The 13,798-nt window shown below is 38.1% G+C and overlaps 2 protein-coding genes across 3 annotated transcripts in view; one reads left to right on the forward strand and one right to left on the reverse strand.

The window, feature by feature from the left end:
* The first annotated feature begins 202 nt into the window (after positions 1-202).
* Positions 203-3,378, forward strand: LOC144632065 (uncharacterized). Its single transcript, XM_078490672.1, has 2 exons — positions 203-1,658; positions 2,086-3,378. The coding sequence occupies exons 1-2, from the start codon at positions 1,548-1,550 to the stop codon at positions 2,302-2,304; spliced, it is 330 nt and encodes a 109-aa protein (XP_078346798.1). The 5' UTR covers positions 203-1,547; the 3' UTR covers positions 2,305-3,378.
* A 5,605-nt stretch (positions 3,379-8,983) lies between these two features.
* Positions 8,984-13,798, reverse strand: part of LOC144632675 (BAI1-associated protein 3-like) — a 52,359-nt gene continuing 47,544 nt past the window's right edge. For both annotated transcript variants that reach the window (XM_078491365.1, XM_078491364.1), the window contains exons 33-37: positions 13,018-13,096; positions 12,723-12,761; positions 11,493-11,613; positions 10,850-11,067; positions 8,984-10,590 (exon numbers count right to left, since the gene is read on the reverse strand). In XM_078491365.1, the coding sequence (XP_078347491.1) occupies positions 10,502-10,590; positions 10,850-11,067; positions 11,493-11,613; positions 12,723-12,761; positions 13,018-13,096 (546 nt within the window). In that variant the 3' untranslated portion in view covers positions 8,984-10,501. The remainder of the gene's footprint in view (positions 10,591-10,849; positions 11,068-11,492; positions 11,614-12,722; positions 12,762-13,017; positions 13,097-13,798) is intronic.

Here is a 13,798-nt window from a genome sequence, read left to right on the forward strand (position 1 = left end):
GATACCAATGTAACTGGTATTCTGACACTTGTAACTGCGATTCTGAGACGCTTGTAATTGACTGATTTATTGTCGGTAGACAGCATTGTTTTCAAACTCTTGAATACAGTTTCCGCTAAATCCAAAAATGTCGCGTTGCCTGGTGACCCGGAAAAACATTTTGTACTCGGCAGCTGCTTCTGGAATTGGCGGAAATAAATGGATTTCTTATTGACAAGAAGCCATCTAATTCACTTTTGCCTGTCAAATTGCTTTTTTACTGTTTTTATATTTAGTCATTTTCAGTTTAATGTAAACAGTTTAGTAATGCAGTTCTGAGGGCCGAATTTGAACGGAAATGATCGAGTCAATCAAAAACAAACTAAATCATTCCATTTAGAAACAGATTTGTTTGGTGTTATACCTCGACATTAAACAAAAAAATTAACGACGATTCAGATATGCTCTGCTCAAAAAGTGATGTATTGAGGTGATAACAAAAAAATATTAACGTGCTTCTACAATTTCTGCAAAATTGGGTTTACCATTTTATGAAGAAAGCAGTAAATAAGACAGTGGGAAAGTCATGCAAATATCCTGACGTCACAGTAAGACTTGGAATTGGAATTCAGCAGTAGCTTCGCAATTACTTTGAAGCTGCAGGTTTAAGTTTAAAAACAGCGAAACAAGTCGTTTCCTCTTTCCACACAGCTTTTGCGAAACACAATTAGAAATATACTCTTCGTTGAAGCCTCGTCAGCGAAAAGTAAGGTTAGTAAAACATCCTGAATTCAGCTTGCTGCACAAAAGAAGTATTCACTCATTAGAAGAGAAAACAAAGTTTAACGAGCATTCTGTGAAATTAAAGGTAGAGATCTAACATCTGTATAAAATGTTCTGCAAGATGTTTGTTTCTGTAAGCAGAAGAGATTAATTGCATATTAGCAGATTCTAGATATGATAAATTCCCATGAATGTATTTCACGCGTCTTTTAAGATTTTTAATCACAAACATTGGTTGCTGTGTCATTTCACAAATTCGTGTACACGCAGTCGTCGCTAGAACAGCAAATCACCGCCTGTCCGATTAAATAGGCCTTACTTCCCAGCGGAGAGCCGCGAAGTCGCGGAGCTACAGTACTATAAACATTAAAACTACAATACAAAATTTCCTTGTCAAGCTAAAACGGTGAGCTCTAACGTTATCGATTGAAAATTGATTTATCACGGAATTAGAACTCACTTCTTAATGGAACAAAGACGACATCTTAATGAAGTGAAACAAATAAGAATTCAGCCAAACGAAACATCTGTTCGTATTACACACAATGCAGCCACTCAATTTACATGTTAAAAATCTAAAGGGCGAAAGGTATTGGCTCGTTGTCCATAATCCACAGCAGTCGCTCACACTAGAAACTTCAATCGCTAGAAGTAACCTAAGCATATCAAGTTCTCACAGCTGTTCGGCACAAGTGTATTTCAGAATCTGTCTGCGAATTTGAAGAACTTCGTTTTCCCTTCGTTTTACAAGACTGAACTAAAGGTCGCGAATACTCGCGCACAACATGTCACAAAAACAGCGACCAAAACGAAGATTGTCCAACACACCAAAGTTTGTGGAGGAAACCAGCTATTTTAAAATGCTGCGGGAAACGAAAGAAAAGGCTGCTAAACAGGTACGGACTATTTTCACAACATGTTCTTAAAAGTAAAATTTGAACGCGCGGGTTGAATTAGCGGAAAGAAGGCAATGTTTATAAGTTATAAGTATGACATAGCAACTTTTTTCAACTGCGAGACATTATTCATTACTTTTGAAAGTAAACGACCAAATATTCGCAAATGTTTTGAGCGTTAATTGTTTATCTGTAAGGTCGAGTTCATCGCAGAAACAAACAGCGTATGCCGACTGATCACGGGTTTGCGCGAGCTGAAGTGTTAATGTAGTTCCCGGATAATTTTAAACATTTTTATTCATTTAATAACTACTTCAGAATTCGACACTGATAAGCCAAGTAACTTTCAGCGGTGATGCACTAAGATTCAACCTGCTAGAGGAATGAAACAGTATTTAACAAATGGGGTTTTTGTTTTAATTAACAGAAAGCGGACCAGCTAAAAGAGGCAGAGCAACTCGTAGGCAAGGAATCGCCTACCTCGCAACGCCGGGGAAAGATGCTTCAGAAAACAGCGGAAAATATCGAGAAAGAGGCGCTAGAGGAGTTTCAGTCCACGTTCAATGCACATTTAACGCATCAAGCGGAAGTTACTTGCTACGGTTATGCGGCGAGCTCGGACATAAGTTTTACTCTGAAGTCGTGAAACGGGCTTAAAACGTTTTAATATCCGCAGGCAACTTGAGGTTTTTGGCAATGAATGACAAGTTTCTTCATTTCAACAGACAAGCAAGACGATGTTGATAACAACAGTCCTTGTGATGCTTTCAATAACAACGAAATGAGAACAAATTAAACTCCACTGATACTGGCAGATCCTGCTACTGATGGTGTGTAGGTTTATTACAGATTTGATCCAGATTTGAGTAGCTTAGTAATCTGAAGCTTTGAGACAGAAAGACCTAAGAACAGTTTTACAATTGTCAGAAATTTATATTCTCGACGATCGATCGTTTTACCACGCATTTTTTATGGCAATAACTTATGTAGATGTACAAAGAAGATTAGGATAGAGAAGGAAACTAGTTTTTCTGCGGTATAAAAGGTCTAATCGCCTTGTCTTAAAAGGTACTGAATCAATTGGTAAAATAGTATTTTAAATTATCTACTTTGAGTCAAGTCAGTTACAAAGAATTAAGGAATGGATATTGTAAGAAAAACAACATCACTGCAATTAATTATTAAATACGATTGATGGCAGCTCTTGATTTCACAACAACAGGAAGTTGAATAGAACAATGAACGCAAAACACGGTTGAGTTTGCATAATCAGTTATACTCAGAACAGTTTTTGAATGTATCGGCTGAAACAAGTGTTCAGCTTGAATTCACATGTGCAATTTAGTTTTGAGGTTTAGATTAGTGAAAAGAGAAAAAAAGGCCTCAAAACTGACGGACTGAAGAATCGCTTGATATAACATTTGCAATCTTAACTACTTTAGCTTAAAAGAAGTTGAAGTGATACCCGATCCAGTTCTGCAAACACTGGTAAAAACAAATATGTTCTTGGTCTTCGCCCACACTAAGTGAATTACCATTCCAGCTTTCCGTCTGCCAAGCTATTAATCATATTTTTTGCGCACGTTTTACAGAACCTGTAAATTTATACTCCATAGATTAGTTTGTATATACAGTAACATTCTGTTGTTAGAGAAAATGTTTTCACGTTAGCAGTTTAATGTATTAATTGATGTCAAAATGCCAAACTTGTGCATGTTGAGTTGTGTCATTTATCCTTTCAGAAACATCGTTTCTCGGTTCTCAGTTACCGTTGGTGTTGCAGAAAGAGAAATTCATTCCTTCTACATTCGAAATGAATATATTTGCCATCATTTCAATGAATTTTCATTGAGGACGGACGGTGTATACATTTCGTTGATGAATTAATTTAAGGTTTCGTTGCGTTTCCGGATAAAATAAAGGTCTATCGGGCGAGAGAAATAAAAATTGAAATGGGCTAAAACAAAACAAATGTATGTTTATTATAAGAAAATCAGTTAAATAAAATACCGGGTAGCTAGTGCGACCTGTAAAAGGCATAAAGTAACGTACAAGAAATTCAGTTCACCTCAAAAGATTTTTGCGCAAGAGCGAATCACTTACATCACAGAGAAAAAAAAACAAAAATACTACCACAAGTGTCTTTATAACGCTTCTTGCTAGTGTCACGCTTCGCGCGGTAATCTCGTACTTCACGCGCGTGTTTTGCACTCACGCTTGATGCACGTCTCAGATAGACACTACATGTAGTGCCCGATGTAGTGGTTCGAGCACGTCTCTCGTGGGCCAAATAATCATCGAAATTGTTCAATCTAAGTGCTCTGTATTTCCACTAACAAAACGTTTGAATTTGCGACAGCATCTTAGCGCAAAATGTTTTTTTTTTTTTTGTAAAATGTCATTTTTGTATGTATGCAAGAAACACGCAAATCAAGGTAAAATACCTTGTACGGCTCAGTTATAACTGTTACATTTATGGACAAATCTTAAATAATCCGGCGCGAGAGACATCTAAGCTGGAAGAATGTAGTTTGGAAAATTCACGATTCCTTGTCGATGTTATCTGTACATTGAAGCCTGTCCGAAATATAAAGCTATGCACATTAATTGAATGGCATTCTTGGCCATAAATACCGACTTGGTTCTTACATTGCGTGATTATGTAACTCGATTACTTTCTCAAGAAATAAAACCCTTAAGGTGATTTAGGCCATTTTCAAAAATACCATAATACTCTTTGTTGTCCCTCCAAAATTTTGCATAAGCATTGTTTTCAATTTCTCTTGGGAAAGCAAAACAATGCTTATGCAAAATTTTAGAGGGACAACAAAGAGTATGGTATTTTTGAAAATGGCCTATTGCATTGCGCATCCTTTCTGCGCATAATATCTGCGTCATCTAGCGCGCGTGCACACAGAACATTACGAGGAGAAAGCTCGACAGGGAAATCAATGGTCCCTTTCTTTTGAACAAGCATGGTGACTCCCTTTTTATATTTTTTTTCTCCTCAGAAACGATAAATTGTGATGTGAACTATTTACACAGTGGGGGACTATCCAACAGAAGAACGGTCGTAACCAAAGTAAATAGACCGAAGAATTAATCGTAAAACATGTTCCAATACGGAAAGATATTCCCAGAGATAAAAAAATTTGAGATCGGCAAAAAATATCTGACGACGCAATGGTTTAAGTTTGATAAAGCGATGTATGTAAGAAAACTGAGAAAGCTCCGTAGCGTTTATTGTAGTAACATCTAGCGAGCGGAAATTCTGCGAAAACGGGATGACGCATTTGTCGTGTTTGCTGGAACGGTTGGCCTACACACAAGAACGGTCGTAACCACAAAGTAAATACGATGACCGATGAACGAAACAGTATGTCATATCGGAAATATATTCCATCAGACCAAAAATTGAGATCGTGCAAACAGATACGACGAATGTAAGTGAAAAGCGATGGAGAGAGCCCGAGCGAACGACGAATTCACCAAAGTGTGAAGCGAAAGAACGGAGACGCCCGGGCGAGGAAGGAAGAAGAGGAGATGTGGAGATGCACGGCCGGGCACAGCGCGACGCGGCGGGAGCGGCGATGTGTCGCGCGCGAAAGAGGCTATGAGACGAGCAAGGGTGACTGCCGTCGTCTCGTTAGTCGCCACCTACCGTGCAGGGGAATTGGACGCGAGACACAGACGCAATGTCGTGGTAGGGGGCGCCGCGTGGGGGGAGAGCAGGGTGTGTGGGAGTGGGGGGAGGATGGGGGAGTTTGTCTCCTTCAAAAATGGACAGTTGGTGTTAATGGGATGTTACTACTGATGAAGTTTTTCATTTTACTCGTGCTTGGCATTCAACATACACTAGGACCTCTCGTAAGTAAACCCCAAACCCACCTCTCCTTAGTGTTACACTATTCTCACCCTTCCGCACTGGAAACGAAACACTATTTCTTGTTGAAATAGCTGCTTGTTAAAATTGCCTGTACGGTGATTGGTCAGTGATGACGCAAGTAAACGATGATTGGATGATGATGACAACCCAAAGCGTGAGCACGTGCACAGATGACAACAAGTAAACAAACGAAGCTTGTAAAGGTTGATTGCAGTTGGGCCGAATTTTGAAAAAAGATAATTTGAGGTTTTATTCGAGGCTTAAAGCCGAAAGCAATGCAATTGTTGAAAAGACTTCGCGAAAATTAACTAAGTAACTCGCAGAGAAGTAAGAAAATCCACATTTTTTTACATCTGAGTGGCCGAAGAAGAAATATGTCTAGGAACACGTACGAACATATCAAGCCATATCTTCAAATTTGTCTGCGATTTACGATAAGCAAGCCTTAGTCCAAAACCGCGATTTACCAAGCGCAAACTACTTCAACGGAGAAAAGCATTGATCAGTCTATCACCGGACGAGATTTACAAGAAATTTAAAAACTAGGGGTAGCTGACACTAAAAGTGCCCCCGCTCTTTTGATCTTATCTGAAATAAATAGAATGGAAATTTGTTTGTGTTTATTTTTGAGGGCTGTATGTGGGAAACTGTAGCTTAATGCGGTTTAGTGCATAGTTAGTAACTATGTTCATAGTGTTACAGGGTTGAGTGGTTATCGCATCTGGGTACTGGGCGAGGCATTGATGGGCAGTGAGAAGTTGAAGATATAGCTTATTTTGATTATTAAATATTTATTTCTCTTTCCATTTTAAAATACTAAACTGTAACAATTTTGTAATGTGACAGTCGAGTTTTTGAGCTTTTGCAAGGTAAGGCTTTTTGATTGGATTTTGTTGCCATCGAAATACATTACAAAGCTTGCTACTGTAGAGCAAGTTGGTTATGATTGCTGGATTGAAAGATTGCAAAATCTCAAAAACGTACGTAAAAGTCTAAATACGAAAGTCGGAATTAACTTACAACGAATTCTAAAATTCGCTAGAGCGGTTTTCACTGGAGTGTCGAAAGTTAATTGCGTTTGCTTTGGTTTTGCATTTCTACGCTTAGTGATTGGCTTAAAAATCTCGCGCCACTTTCTCAGCCAATCAGAACTAAAACCAAAACCAATCTTGACTCGCTCGCGCACGTTTTCCCGCGCTTCGTACCAGCTACATGTATTTGCTTCGTGTTTTGATTGGTTCACTGGATTGTCAATGTGGTTTCTGATTGGCCAGAGTAATTGCTTTGGTTTTGGTTTCACGACGCTCAATTGAAAACTGCTCTAATTTGATTTGTTCGATGGTTTCCGCTCCCGAAAGTGCTAAAAACGTGTCGGCGTTTTGTCGTATTCGATTACAGTAAAAAATTACAGAGCATGAAGAAGGTCTAAAAAACATGCATTGATCGTACAGAAAAGCCTCGCGACGCAAAATGTTTTATAAATAAAACAATCGCCGACACGTTTTTGTTTTTACACATTTTTGCTGACCGACATGTTGAAGTAATTCCTCTTAAAAATTGAAGTCAATTGAACAACTCGAGAAAATAGCGTTTAGAAAAATATATTAGCCTGCGAATACAGACGCTTTTCATTAACGTCCCTCAACGAAGAATGAGAGACGGCTGTATTCGCAGCTAATAATCTATCTGCTTGGTTTGTTTTTGTCCGGTCACCTCCTGGGGAAAATGTTCACGTGGAGCGCTCTTCGTTGCTGGACGCCCCTGACTAAAAGATCAAACGTTCTCAGCAAGCATCGCTTTAGACAAAAGCTTGAAAATTATATGCAAGTCTGCCGATGTCACGTAGGCTCTTCCGGTTGGCATATTCTAATTAGCTTTTATAACACCTAGCTTTATACGTCATCATTACCCGATACTATTTGCAGGCAAAACCTATTGTGACGTCATCATTACCCGATACTAGCTTGCGCGCTCACTTCAACCAAGTCGAGATTTTTTCTGGCTTCTGACTATATGTACTGTATTTTCCCCTGTATTTCCTCTGTATTTTCCTTATGTAACTACTTATACGTGGGGGACACTATAATGCCTCCTCGGGCTTTGGCCTCTGGGCCAAAGCCCTGCGGGGGCAAAAAAATCTCGAGATAAATGTTTAAGACTCGCGGCAAGCGAAACCGGAAACAAGAAGCGAGCGACTTTTAGAAAGTCAAGCGTTTTCATTGTCAAAGGTGAGAAATTCTTTCGGTATCCTTTCCTTTTAAAAAGTTGATCGTTGTCATGAAGCGTGATTTACGATAAGAAAGCCTTTGTCCAACTGACCGTGATTTACCAGGCACAAACTACTTGAATGGAGAAAACTTCAAAAGTCTTGATCGGTCCACTTCCGAACGAAATTTTAATTTTACAAGATAATATGCGGCATCAAGAAAAGAAATTCAAAATAGATCTCGAGATGCATTGTGATTATTTAAAACTCGCGGCAGGCGTTTGCTTTGACAGAGGTAAGAAATTCTTTCGACATCCTTTTCTTTCTAAAGATTGATCATTCTCATGTCATTCTTCATGCTCGGGCTCTCAGCCCATATATTTATAAAAGAATTGGGCCGGCTCAAATGGTAATTTTAAAACGTTGTGCTGTTTCTAAAGTTTATCCTCGCTGAGATCAAGACTTTACCACAGTGAAGTGAGTTCGATTCGAGCCCGCAAAGCGGCCCATTCAAAGCGACGAAGTCGCGAAAACGAGCCACGCAAGTCGCGATAGGTCGACCGTCCCGGCGTGTTAAATTAATAAAGACGACGGACTTTTTCTAAAGTCTAGCTTGAGTCTAGCTGAGATCCCCCACCACAGCAAAACATGACAAAATGATGTCAAGATGCTGTCGCGTTCTTGTAATTAAATAATTTACCGTATCATAATTAATAATCATCCAAAATAGAAAATTAATTTCCAATCAAATGTCTGAATTGTAGAAAAGGATGAACAGCAAAGAAAAACCGATAAACATCGTCGAAACTTCGGGGGCAACCTAGTGTCAGCTATTTCTAGTACTATAAACTACAGCTCTAGAGCGCAAAAATAAGCATGGTGACCCCCTCTTTTTATTTTATTTGATGTACAAGTTGTAATTAACAACTGTGTTAAGTTTAAAAAGATTAAGTTTTCAATGGAATCACCTTCAGGGAATTTTTATGAAACTTTTTTATTTACTTTCTTATTTGTGTTTATATGTTTATTTTTTTCATTTCCATGAAATTTGATGCGAGGGGTATTCTGTAGGTTTCCATCTCTCTGTTTCACCTGTCAATTTTAGCTTTTAAACAGCTTGAAGCCCACGTATAGCAACGACAAATATTTGACGCCAAAATGTCCTAAGGATGTATAGAAGGTAATGCAACTGAAAACTACCTACACGGGAAACAAAGAAACCAACAACCGAAGCGAGGTAAGGTATTTTTTTATTACTAAAAAACTTGCTCAAATTTTTTAGGTTTAAGGTACAACCATTTCTCCCCAATCAAATCCGATATTTTGAATGTTGCGTAAATTCGCTTGAGCTAGCTGTGGTTTGACATGACAACTGGCCCGACATAAACATTTTGATAGGATTGATCGCAGTGCACTTCCTGTGTGGTGCCAATAACAAACGTCCTGTTGCCAGTGATCAAGATTACATTCCATTGCAAATCAGTGCTCAATCGTGAAAATTGCTTGCCTGGTGTTTTTACTCCAGGGACTGTCGAAATTGCTGGGTGATCAATTCTGCGGACTACACAACTTACAGTAGGACAGTTAAGGTTAAAATGCCAAGGATTATTTTACTTTCACTCAAATTGTGCCGTAGAACACAAAACCTGCTAAAATAGTTGACTGAAAAGCTGTTTTCCTTTCTATTTTATATGTATACATGTATTAACTGATTATAAAACATTGAGACCTTGACATTCGAATCACCACATATAGATCAAAGATAAATAAAAAAAAGTTATAAATGGATAACTAATAGAATGTTTCTTTATTTGTAATGCTAATTTTTAGCACAGGAAGCACACAGTTTGAACGAAAATTAAAGGTGCTACAATTCAGTAAAATATTTTCTTTACAAAGTTTTCATACTTTTTGGAGTGAACCAGCATTGCATAAGCCAAAGGCTCAGCACTACTTTTTGTACATTACTTATGCTTAGGGGTTATAAGCTCACAAATACAAAAAAACACATAACACTAGCATTAATCTTACGCAACATACTTAACAATATAAACAAGTGCGACGAAGAGAAAAAGGCAAAAATAACATAAATGAACATGAAAATAGACAAATGAGACAAATACATGTTTAAACGAAGACAAATATATGAAATTGTAAGTTTATGTTTCCTATTAAGAAACAAGGAAGTAGAAAAATAAAAATAAAAACGTTAGCCTGACAACAGTCTTAGAGGAAATGAGAGGGAGCAGATTATCCCATTTCTCGTAATCAAACTTAAGATCGTTTCCGTCTCTTTTAAAGAGGCGTTTTACTTTATACTAAGACCTTATGATAGTCTTAGAGATAGAAATCTGTCATTTAATTAGTGGGAGTACTAACTGAGTATTGTTGTTATTACAGTCAAGCCTGCGATACGATATTATTTACCCACTAGAAGATGGTTTTCCATGTTCTATAAGAAATTACTTAATTTAATTTACTTGGATAATACGCGCGCTCTGATTGGTCAAAACCCTATGTACTATTGTACCGGTAAACTCCCGCTTCCTGACATAGCTGCACTACGCACGACAACGCGTATGGACGAAGAATTAACGTTTCGTGACTGAAGTACTGCAAGAAACAAAGCACCTTTAATAATAATATTTAATAAAATTTATTAATAATAATGATTTAGTTAGAGCTACCTATGACTAATTGCTTATGATTATTTACTACTATAACGACTGTTTTACTTGAGGGCCTCGTTCCTCACACATGGGCACTGATGGTTTTCTCGTACAAGTCTTTCTGTGCTTTTGCGAACAGTTGCGCTTTTTCGTCGTCACGTGACTGAAGTACTGCAAGAAACAAAGCACCTTTAATAAAAATATTTAATAAAATTTATTAATAATAATGATGATGATGATAATGATGATGATATAGTACTAACAGAATACCGGCCAGTACATACAGAAAAAGCCGAGGGCTGATATTCTCCCAAACAGACGGGGATAGAGTATACGCTATGTAGTACTGTATAGTGGTTTACGATGTTACCAAACATGAAAAACGTGGAATTTGATTTTAAGAATTGTTAATGATAAAGAACCACCTAACCTTCAAAGTACTGGCCTTCAGGTTTGGGGTGAAAGATATTTCTCGTTTCCTGTGGTACGGTTCCAAATCCTCCAGCGACCACCTCCCTCAAACCGAGGATATTGTTCAAGTTGAAAAACACGTGACCAGCGTAATCATCATTTGAAAACACATCATAATCCATGACAGTCAAATGCAAACAGGCACCAGTCTCCTTCAACAGCTCGGGTTCAACGTCACTGGGAACAAGCAACACATTGATTGGACAGCACTTAAAGGAACCATGTCGTAGCACACTTGAAAATAATGGTCTATTTTTTATTAACAATTGCTGTTTTTTGAGCACTAAAACTGTTTAAACGCGCATTTGGCTGATGGCTCGGAAGGAAATGGATTGCAATTAATATATGAAAACATTAGCCAACGTTTTCAAGTTGTTTCCGCGCGCCTTAAAAAAAATCGACATTCATAGACGAAGTTTGATTCAGTTCTATCCCCAAATAAAGGTTAAATCTTCAGTTAAATGTTCAAAGATAACGTTTTTCATGGGTAAAGTTGCCTACCACTTATTTCAGAACAGTTTAGTCCAAAATCTGCGAAATCCCCGTGACATAGTCCCTTTAAATAAAATCAACACCAAAACAAACAAAATAAGCCCACTTACAAATCGAACTGCTCGTCAAAAAGGGGAAACAGAGTATTCTTGATGACCTCAGTTTTCTTCACCTCATTGCCAAAGAACTCTTCTGGTAAAAGCTCCACAGTCACATACGGGTCGCATAATCCTGAAACACAAGTGGAATAAACTTAAACCTTGCAAGAGTTATGGTCGGCGGTAAGATCAAAGGCGCAAGGAATTGTGATTATGCGCGAATGGAAGATTTAGGATGTGCAGTGGACTTCCAATTGCTATTTCCTCGCAGAGTTCTGCCGAGGTGTTCTTTCGTGTGTAAATTGCTCTCTTTTATGCCTCTTGCTGGTTTTTCGCTTCTGTTATCCTTTATTAACTTTAATCTTGTAAGTTACTCTTTTTTTTCAGGACTAAGTTGCTGCTTGCATCACGCAAGTAATATGGAGTTCCATGACAAGTATTTAAACGGCGAATAGGTGGCAAAACTAAACCAATACAACGTTTAGAGTTTGTGTTAAACAGAAATCTACTTTGTAATTTACACTATAAAACGGATATGTTGGTTTTAGACCCGGGCTTTAGAATAAAGGATACTTAACACTGCAGCCTGATTTTAGAGCGTTTGTAGTTTATAGTTGGTGTTTAAATGCAACTATTTTATAGCATACACTATCTAAATGATTTTAGAACGTTTATAGCTGTTGTTTACAAAAGGTATGTTTTATAGTTTTATCAGAGTCCTTTTCAATAAGTGCCCTTTGCAGTATGTTGATACTTCCAGTACTTCCCTTCTTATCGCTACAAAGATGGGTTGTTGTAATATTAAATCGCACTTCAATATTACAACACTTTACCGTTTCAAGCAGAAAAAGTAGCACAGTTCATAACGTTACTGTTAGCATACTTCTACATTCCCCTCGAGTTTTTCACCCTCCTCCTTCCCATCTTTTGGCCACCAGTTTGTAATCCACTTTTTCTGTGGCGTTTTCTTTGCCGCACCTTAACTGGATTTAACTATGTATGAATGATGCTTTGAAGTTGATATTGTAATAAAAGCGGCTATGGGTCTTAACTCATAGCCATTTTACTCCAGACACTTGTTTGTTTATTGCTGTCCAGTTAACAGAGCTCAGGCAAGGCAGCTCATTGGGGAGGGCTATTTACAAGATAGGAAGAAAGGGGCATAAAATAGATTTATTATTCCACTACATTCGACATTACAGTGTACGCTCACTTAACAGTTGGATAATCGATAATACTCACCGTTTGTGTCTAACGGTGGAAGGTTTTTGGCATTCAACACTGTAAGAGAACAAGTATTATTCGTGCTAAGACAACTCTTACTTATACAACATGACACAATGAAATTTGATCTAAAAGATCTTAAAGTCGAGTCAAGATTGGTTCCTCTTGTTTTCCAGTAAACTATGCACTTATCTTCGTGTCTCATCACTGATAACGCAGAGCATTTAAGATAAAAGAAGAGTCAACAGTGATCTTAATCTTATTTCTTCTTACATATCAACTCATTATCAAGCAGAAAACAAAAACAACCCACCTTCTACTTGGAGCTTCTGATTGTTAAAATCATAGAAAACTTTAAATGTCACAGCTCCATATTTCTCCTCGACAGTTTCCTTGTAAAAAAAACCCACAACACAGTTAAGAGCTTGTGACTCAGAGATCCAGGCAGCAGTCGGAAGAAGGGGGTCGGCCGATCTCCACCATATATATACGGTATGGAGGCCTTACCTAACTAGTAACCATGGTAACATTTTTTGATTGATTGACTGTATTGTTTTCGAGAACAGACCACCCCCCCCCCCCCCAAAAAAAAAAAATTGCCCTAGTGGCGTGACAAAAGTTGTGATTTTAGGTCAACTTTAGCAGCGTATATCTTTAGATTTATTCAAGCAACAGACTCCAATTTACATCAACATAACACTTGTCCTTTGATTGTTTAAATGCGTACTAGAACAAATCTTCTCTGCATACCATTCACGATCTGCCTGCAAACTAAGAATGCATGCTTCCCGACATTTTCGAAAGTCGCAAAACTAGCCCTTTTCGAATTCCAGTTTCTCAAGGGTCCGGGAAGATACAAATATAAAACAAACTGCAAGTTACTCACCATAATAAGGAAAATGTTTTAAGCCAGTGTTGAAATTGGACCAGCGAATTTATTTTTTTAACGGTTCACTGTTTTTGCCGCTTCGGCCGATTTAACACTCCCAAGCCAGTACCATACAATTACGGTTTTTCTGCTGCTGTCGATCTCATTGTCCGGATTTCGCCGTTTGAACGCCTTCGATAAGTTTAAAAAACCAATAGCTATGGCT

The sequence above is a fragment of the Oculina patagonica genome, chromosome 12 (assembly GCF_052425735.1).
Source record: "Oculina patagonica isolate OP01 chromosome 12, crgOcupat, whole genome shotgun sequence".
NCBI lineage: Eukaryota > Metazoa > Cnidaria > Anthozoa > Scleractinia > Oculinidae > Oculina > Oculina patagonica.

Bases quoted from the DNA above. Each gene is read 5' to 3' on its own strand.
- LOC144632065 (XM_078490672.1), top strand. From the start codon at position 1,548: ATGTCACAAAAACAGCGACCAAAACGAAGATTGTCCAACACACCAAAG. The intron at 1,659-2,085 runs GTACGGACTATT...TTTAATTAACAG, and splicing joins AAGAAAAGGCTGCTAAACAG to AAAGCGGACCAGCTAAAAGA.